Here is an 11258-nt window from a genome sequence, read left to right on the forward strand (position 1 = left end):
TGTGGCCAGCGTTATGTAACGAGGTGAAGTTCGGATCAGTGAAACTGTGAAGTGAGAGTTTGGGGTCCCAGCTGGGACCCTCGCTGCTCGGCGACCACTGTGAGGACCTAGACCACATGTTGAGAAACGCTGTTGTAGCCACATGAAGGGGTGTGGAAGAGGCAAGTGCGCAGCCACTCAGGGCAGACGGGCACTGGAGCAAAATTCATCCCTACTTAACATGTCAATCAGGATTAATGCCCTTACAAACCTCCTATTTAGGTTCATCCAGTTCCTTTCACTAGTGGAAGTTCCGAACCAGGGCAGAGGCGGTAATATATAAGGCAGGACAGGACAGGACAGAACAGGAACGCAACACCAAAGCACAGAGTAGCGCGCACTACGGAGCGTCGCCTGGACTTGTGTTTCACGTTTGCACTCCTCGACGGTAGTTGACAGGCGCAATGACTGATCACTCACTGATTTCGAGAGCGTGATGCATGTAGACTGTCAGAGCTCTTCAAGTCACACTGTTCTGTTTTTTTAAAAATATTCTCTCGCCTGTGGATTAGTTATGCAACAGTGCAGATGATATTGTTTGCATGCGGGTAAAGTTGCAGGAGCTCAGAAGTCGCTGTCTGTGCACTCAGTTCACTGTTGGCGGATATCTGCGGTGCACGTAAACTTGCAGCGTAAACATACTTACAGACTATCCGTGAGCACGTTCCGAAATGGAGCTGAAGAGCGTGTGTCGTATGCTTCTTTTCCCGGTTCAAATCCTCTACTGTATAGTAAGAGCAAGTTTGATGTTGCTGTTGCCAAGCAGACGGAAAGACCTCACCAAGGAGGTGGTATTGATCACTGGTGGAGGACGAGGCATCGGACGACACCTGGCCAAAGAGTTTGCCAAGCATGGGGCCAGAAAGGTAAGTCGATAACTTGTTGCACATACCTTTCCTCCTACCACTCCTTTCAGATCAGCACATTATTAACAACTAGATTAAATTACTTTCTGAGCAATTTGTTTTGGTCATATATTAAGTTATATTTTCAGCTTTTATCAAAACCACCCCCCCTCATCCCTCACCAGGTAGCCTGGTCAGTCTGGTCTCCCCTGCCCCACGTGTATTGCTGTTTCAGTGTTCTATAAAAGCAGGGATCACGACCTCCAAGTAACCTAGTTGGTCCGGTGAGACCGGTGACAATGCCCTCAATTTTTGTTCGGGTATTGCACAACAGCTTGGGTCAACCAGAGGGCAGGTCTGGACAGCATTTATGGCTGCTTGATATGATTGAGCGTGGTACTGAGCTGACAGTCATTCTGCTTGGGTCCAGGGTGATTTTTGCATTTTGCCTTACACAGAAAGTGCATCATCCAAAGATTTAGCTGTAAAAACTATACACTAATCGTGACTTTACATATGTGGCTGTTTGTTTATTTTAAAGTGCATAAAATTTAACTGAAACTGCTTCAAATCAATGCAGCTCTGATATTTCTCTATTGTAGCTTCTTGCCATTTTTGAGCAGTCTCCATAAGACTGTACTAGCATGCCACAACAAAAGACTTCATAATGTTCTTAATAAATAACAGATAAGTTGTTGTTTTCAAGGATAGCATGAGTTCATGACATATTGTTTTGTGGGGTGTGTTTGTAAAACAATAACAAGGAACACATTCTGTTATCTTTTTTTTTTGTTTGTTTTTTTTGTTTCTTTTAACCAGTTACAAACTAAAATGCATACTTATCATGTAATATATGTGGGTCAAATCTTCCATACTCAAGACACATAATGCAATGTAAACAGAAAAAAAAGATTTGTCATTGTTTTATACAGCTGGAAATGAATATTAATGTATAGCAAAATATGTAGGTTACCTGAAAACAACAAGTTTATATTGATGACATGAGTTGGAATAGTCCATATCATGACGCTTAAAGTTGCTTGGTTTACTTCTAAATAAATCACCAAGATAAAATAAATTATAAATTGAAATTTTCATTGGAAATCACCTCATCCATCACAACAATTAACCTTCCATGTCCCACCTCCCTCACTATCCCTCATCTCCTTAACAAGGAGCTTCCTCTTGTTCCTAAAATGCTCTGGTGACTACACACACACACACAGACACATACACACACAGACACACACACACACAGCTTGTCTTCATTGCGGGTCAGGGTAACCTCAGTTCAAAATTTCCAGCTGTGGTTTGTCTACCAATCTACTGAGTGAACATTACACAGCTGAGTGCCAGATGAGTCGCTGGTGGCCCTGTAGCAGCAATGTATCAATACAGAGTAGCTCTATTTTTGATCACCTCAGATGGGAGTCATCATTACACGTGGAAGAAAATTGTGGTAATTTCTACCCATGTTGAGCAGCCCAGCTGATAGCTTTGGGTTGTAATTATACATACGAGTGACACAGGCGCCACATCTCAGATGATCTCTTAAGGTGCAATTTTAGCAGCTTGAAAACATTGCTAAAAGCTCAATGAAACACTAACTGCCTCCTTCTGTCTTTCAATGCCATCTCCTTGGGGAACGAGCTAGAAGAAACCAGTGGGTTTTAAAAGCTTCACTTTGCAGCTGCGTAACAATGGATGTCACCATGCTTTTCAGCACCCTTTTGTTGGGCATTATCAAGGTGTGAAGGCTTTGAAAACAACACCTGTGGTAATGTGTATGACAATTACTCCCTGCCTAAAGAGATGCTAAAAGGATAATTGTGAATAGGGCTGACCTCTGCGAACTTACGCTAACTCTTGTTTGAGCCTCTTTGTCAGTAGTAGCCAGAATTACCTTCGCTTCTGCTTAGGTTTTAGTTTTTTCACATTGTAAGGAAGACTAACTTCAATGTCAACGGAGGAAATTAGTCAAGATGAAAAGCTGGAGACCCAGGAGGGGAGCCATGTCTTATTCTGTACTATTAGGGGAGAGCAGCGCCAGCGTGAGGCAAAAAAATAGAAAAAGGCAACCAATAACACAGTGAGGGGTCTTTCATAACAATCCCAGTAAATACTCCGAAAATTAAAATGGTATATTTCTTCAGAGCTTGTTTAATTATGTTGCAGCCTCCCTAAAAGCACCACCAGCTCGGGAGGAAAATGTTTACACGTTTTTTCTTTCCTTTTGTATGTGGTTGTTAACATTACTCGGAGATCTCTGCAAAGAAGATGAACCGAAGCAAGTCACTGACAACAGGTTTGTGTGGGTGTGCTTGTGTTGCGCTGGAGGCGGGAAGCACACCACTCCCAGCTGGGTATTGCCCTGCAACTGACCTTGCTGTCTCCGCAGTAATTAGACAGCGGCAGGCGACTGCCTCCTGAACTCCTGCTGCCCCCTCTATGTGCTGCCTCTCTGCTTGCCCATACAATGGGTGTGAAAAGGAGGGCTCATACCCACCCATATATTCAGGCCCGAGTGATAGAGTATCACTGTAATGTAGCTGGAGCTAGTTGGGGATATCTTAGGCTGCATAGAGTGACATCTGCTGTCTACCTTTCAAAGTCTTGTTTTAAGCTTTGCAACATATATTTGTTTAATTAAAGGGCTTTTACTTACAGCATGTGTTGACTTTAGGTCTTGTTAGGCATGCCAAGTAAGAACAATCACCAGTTTATCAACAATAGCCAAGAGGGCTTGTGCAAGGTCAATTAAAAACTGTTTTCTTAACGTTTCTGTCCAGATAGCAATTTGGCCAGTGCTTGTTTGCTCTGAGGATCCTGCATGTTGTGACGGGTGATAAACTTAATGAATTAAATAACATTTTAACAGGAGAGCACAATGTAAGTGCTGACTTTTAATGAGAACTGTCAGCTTTGTTTGCCTGACTCCTATTAAAAGCTTTCAGTTATTTATCAAGACCTGTCTGCCTTCACTGATTACTCAAATGGGCTTGCAAATGAAGCAAACAGAAAACCTAATCAAAAGCAATTCGAACCAGGGCCACTCACAGAGGGAGGCAAACCCAGAGTGCTCCAGATCTGATAAAGAAATGAAACGCATAAAGAGAACATTCTAGACTGCAGTCTTTTGTGTTTCTAAAAATTTTAGTGTGTTTGGTCTGCTTCAGCTGCTATTAGCCTTGGACAGTTATTGACACATGAATACTTGGAAGAACAGAGCAACATAGCAATTTGGGACTTCTTTTATTTCCAGATTGTGAATATGAAAGTTATTTTACTGTATTTGTTAGTGTGTTATGTTTGCCTCTCAACCAGTGTTGAGTGAATTTTAAATTGGCACAGTGTGAAATTACGCTGTTGCTGGAAGATGACAGATTTAATTTGTGCAGGAGTTGCACTGTGCAACATGCTTGCATACTTTTGCACTTTTTTTTAAAGTAAGTCTTAAAATATCTTTTGTCATGTTTATTAATTAGATCTCTTAGACTAATCCATCCTGCCTACTAACTAAATGGATGTTTGCGCATATTCATCGGTGTAAAACAATGAGAATGAAAGGCTGAACCACGAGTTAGCAAACAGACATGCTGTCTTGCGCCCACGCGCAGTCTCTGACTCTGAGATACACGAGATCACTTTCCAGAGGACTTTTTGCTCAAATATTAACCTTGGTCATGGGCGACTAGCCAAATCCCACACTGGCGTCTTCAGCACTTCACACACGCACTGTTTTCAGACTCCCTGACCAGAAATGACAGGGCTCATCTGCCCAACAGGCCATGTAATCTCTTTGAGAATTTGTGTTTGAGAGATGAGGAGGGCTCACCCCCTGATTTCATTACCTTTCCCTGACCCCAAAGACTGACAGATCTAATTGCCCAATCACTAGTCCCCCACCTCTATCCAACCTCATGTTCCCTGCTCAAATGACCAGCCTTCATTTAGTCTCCGGGTGGATGAAGAGACAGTTCATTCACCCACCAACCCCCGAGCCTTTAATCTTGCTTGAAAACTATTTGTTGGAGTGAAATTGCCCTCTCTATTCTCTGAACAAAAAGAACATTGCTATTCAAAAAACTCATTTTCACTGTACTGCCAAAAAAAACAAATTGAGTGATTACTGTTAAAAAAAAAAAGCCTTTTTTTTTTTTTTGCTGCACTCAATGCTGAATTTTCTACTGATTATGCCTGTGTTTGTTTAGCAAATTAACATTGTGTTATTTACCAGGTGATCCTGTGGGGCAGAACAGAAAAGTGCCTCAAAGAGACAGCTGAAGAAATTACCCTCTCTGGAACTGAGTGCCATTACTTCCTGTGTGACGTGGCCAATCGGGAGGAAGTTTACAAACAAGCCAAAGTGGTTAGAGAAAAGGTATGGCAGCTTAGTGTTTTTGAAAAGATAAATCCGCTTGCACAAGGAGAAATATAATTTGCACACAACAGATCGTAAAATATTTCCCTGAGATGCCTCCCTGTCTAGTCTGTATGTATATTTGCTTTGAGCTGCTCTTTCTCCCATCTGGTGTGTATAGATTACACTTCATCTCAAATCTCTAAATATGAGCTTGGAATGTTGACAGCTCTTGTGGAGTACAACTATATCATTTCAGGAAAGCAGACAGCAAATGCTTGACATTTTTGACAGGGTTTTCTCTTCCTATTCTTGCACTTTTTAATCTCAGGTGGGAGATGTTACGATATTGGTGAACAACGCAGCAGTCGTCCATGGCAAGAGTCTGATGGACAGCGATGATGATGCTCTTCTGAAATCCCAACACATCAACACCATGGGGCAGTTCTGGGTAAGATTTGATTACATTGTAGCAGTTTTCCTGCAAATACAGGGAAATATAGGGAAATTCCTCTGAGCTGATTATCCTTATCATTTTTATATTTTGATTATAGCATGGCACCGTATGCAGTAGGCAGCCACAGGCTTGTCAATCATGACTCTTATTATGGCAGGTTAAGTGGGGTATTTCCAAATTGCCTCAGCCCCTGAAACATCAGAAGGGCTGTGAAACTCATGGCATTTTTATTTTGAATGGAGATCAAAAGACTATGTCATATGCAGACAGAAATGCAATTATCAACTAAATGGAAATGGAAATTTAATCTGTCGTTACAGTGTGGGCTTGCTTCTCTTGTCTGTTCTTCTTTCTACTCTGAATATATTTCACCTTCTATTTCCACACCCCTCACCGCTTTTTTCTTCATTCTACCTTTCACAGTCTCTTTTTCTTCTTTTTGTCTTAGACAACAAAAGCCTTCCTGCCTCGAATGCTGGAGCTGCAGCACGGCCATGTCGTATGCATTAATTCCATCCTGTCCCAGTCTCCGATCCCTGGGGCCATAGACTACTGCACCTCCAAGGCCTCATCGCTGGCCTTCATGGAGAGCCTGACACTGGGCCTGCTAGACTGTCCTGGTGTCAGCTGTACCACAGTGCTTCCTTTTCACACGAATACAGAGATGTTCCAGGGCATGAGAGTCAGGTGAGAAGACACAACAAAAGGAAGCGAGGGTGGAGCATTCTTACCTCATACCATGGTTCAGAAATATGGGTTATCTATCACAAAAATTATGTTTACAATTGGGAAAAATTAATACCCTAATGCTTTGTTGGATGAGTAAGCCAGAGGGAGCTGGTTTAATAGTGGCTAAACAAGCCACTTTAATGTAATTGGTAAAAACAAAGCAGTGAGTTACAAAAAATATTTCATTTCTTAAATCAGCTACATTTTAAAGTACACAAAAAGCTATCCAAATCTCCTGACAACATTGCAGGAAGGTGCCAGAATTATTATGAATACTACTGGAGAAAACGAGCATCACTTTTCCATACATCAGCCCACTAATTTGTGTCTTTTGCCCATTTGTGTCTTTGGACAACAGTAGATCTGAAGTATCCTAGTCCCTTGAACAAAATCTTGTAGGAATTTTAAGTGGAAATGCATCAAGTAAATCCACCACTTAAATTCAGACTGAAATATCTCAATAACCTTTGGATGCACTGCAAACTCTGAACATTATTATTATTCCCCTACAGGGTTAATCCTACTGACTTTAGAGATTCCATGCCTCTCCCTGTATCACTGGTGTGAGGTTGACATTTGTGGCTCAGAAGGAAATATCTTCACAGCTATTTGATGGATTAGTTTGAAAACTATTATTCAAAGTCCAGAAAGAGAAAAATCGAATGAGTTTGGTAATCTTCTGACTTTACGTTTAGAGCCAACCAGCTCGTCAGTTTTCACTTGCCCTGTATTTGATCAGTGGGTATGGAGTTTTGTACAGATGCTTGTGGTTGCTATAAAATCTATCCTATAAGCTATCAACCTTTTCCCCTGTAATGATCTACACTGTCATAGATCATGATAAAACATTCACACTACTGGATAAATCTAAAGCGAGTATTAAGATACTCTCCTAATCCACCTGATTCATGATTCTTGTGACTTACGGTACCAGAAATGATAGTTTAACATTTTAAAAGGAATTTGTATACTTTGACTAAATCAGCTAATGACTCAATATTTAACAGGCGGCTAGTAATTATTTTAGGATTTTAGAGATCACATAAAAACATAGCTGCTTTAAACTTTTTTTTTTTAAAAATGGTGCTGCATTGCTTCACATATTTGACATTGAATGTACATCCTGGGTGTATGATTGCATCAGACCTTTCACACTGTTTTGTAATAGTTATTGGGTATGTCAAAAATTCAAAATGTACAGTTTGGCGAGATAAAGTATGGCAGCATAATTTCAAACTCAGCTGCACTCTGGCATTTGTTATGAACAGCGGTTGCACAGATAAAACTTGAAGCAGATAGAAAATATAATCAAAATTTTCCCAGAGTGTCCCAGAAACAACATCACTTTATCTCAAACTGTCATTTTTTTCCCCCCAGGTTTCCCCAGCTCTTTCCACCCCTCAAACCTGAAGTAGTTGCCCAGAGGACTGTTGATGCAGTCAGAACTGACAAGGCTTTCCTCTACCTGCCATGGACAATGCACGCTCTTGTCATTCTCAAAAGGTGAGATTTCATGTGCTATCTTGTTTTTATTGCTGTATTTTCTACTTCACGATTAACATGCTGACACTAGTGTTTTTCGTCTGTCTTTAGCTTCGTGCCACAAGTTGCACTTGAAGAAATCCACAAGTTTTCTGGGACTTACACCTGCATGAACACATTCAAAGGGAGGACATGAACCTGGACTGTGCGCAATGTGAGAGCGACCTCAATAGTTCTCGGGTGTGATGAAGGGAATATGGACCTTTACACATGTGAAAGTGGAGCAGGTCCCATAATAGAGTGAAGACAAACACATGCAAGGGTGTCGCTTCTACAATTACAAGTAATTGATAAACTGCTCGATACACCCTGGTCCTATGTATATGTATATAGTATGGAGGACTCACTTTGATCTGAAGCCATGCATAGTTCTCTACCAGTAGTTATTCTGGGAGTTTATTGACACATATTTTGTCGCCTGTTTTTACTTTTTTTTTTTTTTTAAATACTTTTAATATGTCTTTGAATCAAAACAAGGTAATAAAATCGAGTTTTAGAATTGCACTTTCTCCATTTGTACATGATGAAAATAGAAAAAGTGAACACTTGGGAGGTAGACATTGTATTCTATCAGGGTTTTGACTCCCATGGCAGTGCGATAACAGCTTTGATTTATTCCAAGCATGAGATCAGTGACTGTGACAGACGATGTTGTCAAAACATAAAATGCACTCATGGGGGCCATGTGGGGCATATTCTTGTTTGTTCTCTGCTGTCAGAAAATGGTACAGGGGGGATAGTGTAAATCTCAATAAACACAATGAACTCAAAACAAGTCAGTCAGGCCCTTCTAATGCCTGCACAATGGTTTTAATTGCATTCAATGAACGTGAACAGCCAGAAAAAACTTTATTGTACGTATTGCAGACATTAATTCATCAAGGCTTTAATTATTAAAGCAAAATTAAAATAAAGTGTGGGGGGGGGGGGGGGGGGGGAGGGTTCTGTTGCTAAGATGACGTCAGGTTTGCTTGGTTATAAGCCAAGCTAATGAAATCAATCTTAAGATGTCTGCAGTTGCTGCACATTTGTGTTAGATTATATAAATGTGATTTGAATTACTAAAACCTGAGAGGCTTATATTCCAGGACAAAAATGATGTGACAGTATGGGGGCTCTTTTGTTTTACTGCATTAAACCTCAAAATGTCCTGGTGCTTTAGCACAAAAGAAAGAATTGGAGCTGTGGAAAATTATAATGGATGAGATTTGTCATTGCCAGTGTCTTACAATTACCTTTTGATTGAGGATATTATTTAAGTAGTAAAAACGCATTTCATAAAACTGGAAGGGACTTACACTGGTGGATGAATTGCTAAACCTTACTCGCTTTGGAACTGAAAATGAATAGCATCCACCGTAAAACCGCAGCTCCCAATTTAACATTTCTGCCAAATAGGGAAGAATTACCTGTTATTCCATCATTGCTAATATAATGTGAATAAAAGCCTGCACCAGTTTCAAAGGTGAGGAGAGGCCTTAGATTATACATCCCATTTCTGTGCTGATACATTTCTTTCAGCTCTTTTTAGCATTTCAGATTTTTCATGTTGAATAAAACTGTATTATTCAGAGGACACAGCCGTACTTCAAAAGATGTCCCAGTTCAAAATAAGTGCATTAATCAGGTTATTTGATGTAATAAACTTGCCATTAGTTAGTAGAGATTATTTCTGAAGTGGGTAAAGGTCAACCAAACCTAAAGAGAAACAAAAATCAGGTTAAAATACTTTACATGGAAAAAAAGAAAGTTTCTAATCTTCTTTACATCTCAGATGGCACACTATATCAGACCTTGTTATTTTTTAATGAAATGAGGCAAAGATCTGACCTCACCTAGGCTGATTCACTGAAAGGGATGTAGTAAAACTGAAAATACCATACTCTGCTGCAGTTTTAACCTCAGGTGTTGAGCCTTCTTTAAAAGGATAAACTGCTTTAAGATGTCTGAACTGTTCACATTTGACTCAGACTCATCTAAACATGAAAACTACTCATCAGGATGAAGGACAGTTTTTATACCTCACTCCTCACTGCAACACAAAAAAAAGACAATTCGTTTTAATTGACAAAAGGGTGTTTTTCCTTTTATACATTAAATAAAAGTTTGGTGTTGTCATAAAACACGCACACCTACATATAGTCTTATCTCCGGATAAGGCCCTGCTGCTTTTATTCTTTTTGTTTGTTACTTGTGGACCATAACTAATCTTCTTAGATCAGAGCAAAGAGCAATGTTCAGTGAAAATCCAACAGAGCGCAAGCTCTTTCATAGGCTGTGCTATTTCCTTCCTTGCTGTGAGGTTAATCATGAAGCCAATGCTTTTTACATAGGACAGAGCATGTGCAGCATGATGAATTCAAATGTGGTGGTTATGAAAGCAGCGAACACTAAAATGACTTGCAAGTAAAATTGTGAAACACAGAGAATCCATGCACAAATAACTTTACCATTGCTCCTTTCAGAGAAGAGCGCTAAGCCCTAGCAATGAAAGCATGAAGGGTTACCGACACAAACTCAGAGAAAGAAACCCATATCTGTTAGAGCACAAGTCAAAGCAAGCTCAAAGAACCAAAGGCGACCCCATGAGAGAGGCTGTAAAAGTTGGGATAGTGCCTGGCCTTTTGCTGCTAGACAAGGCTCATAAACATTCATTTGAATCCCAGCGAACCATAAAGGCCCTCCTGAGCACTCACGATAGGGCCGCACATTGTGATCAGTAGGTGACCCACAGTGGGGTTTGGGAGGGGGACGGGCACTGCTGAGAGTGAACCCGAGCCTCCTTCAAGGGCCTGTTTCTCATTCTCTTAGTGGGCTGTTGCGAAAGCAGGGTGAGAAGAAGAAGCATTTTGGGATGGAACTAGGTCGAGGAGGCATGCAGTGCGTGTATGCTGGAAAAGGAGGACTAAAATGGTTGGAAATCTCTTGGGGCAGGTTCAGAGCAAGGTTAGCCAAATACTGAATAAATCAAATAGGGGCTTGGAAAGCCTTTTCCCTGCTGAAGGCGCTCAGCCCCAGGGTGACTGACCAAGCGCAGGTGGAGGCAGAAGTTTGGTCACATGGGAAGAAACCCGAAACTGTAGCTGTCCCAGCTGTGACCACATTCCCAGGTGTCTTTTCTGGACATTTGATTTGATTTGAGATTGTACTGTAGTCACTTTTTTCTTTGTTCTTCAAGTGTGTTCAATTTGAATACTGTGCAGCGAACTGAGTCATCACCTTTTAAGCTGACCGCAATTAGGTTTATGCAAGGCTATCCTGTTATAACCTCACAGAAACTTCACTT

The 11258-nt window shown here is 40.8% G+C and overlaps 1 protein-coding gene across 1 annotated transcript; it reads left to right on the forward strand.

The window, feature by feature from the left end:
• The first annotated feature begins 119 nt into the window (after positions 1–119).
• Positions 120–8733, forward strand: dhrs3b (dehydrogenase/reductase (SDR family) member 3b). Its single transcript, XM_006782912.3, has 6 exons — positions 120–905; positions 5122–5265; positions 5576–5695; positions 6150–6388; positions 7808–7933; positions 8024–8733. The coding sequence occupies exons 1-6, from the start codon at positions 711–713 to the stop codon at positions 8106–8108; spliced, it is 909 nt and encodes a 302-aa protein (XP_006782975.1). The 5' UTR covers positions 120–710; the 3' UTR covers positions 8109–8733.
• The last annotated feature ends 2525 nt before the right edge of the window (positions 8734–11258 follow it).

This window comes from Neolamprologus brichardi, chromosome 5 (assembly GCF_056152115.1).
Source record: "Neolamprologus brichardi isolate AB-2024 chromosome 5, ASM5615211v1, whole genome shotgun sequence".
Taxonomy (NCBI): domain Eukaryota; kingdom Metazoa; phylum Chordata; class Actinopteri; order Cichliformes; family Cichlidae; genus Neolamprologus; species Neolamprologus brichardi.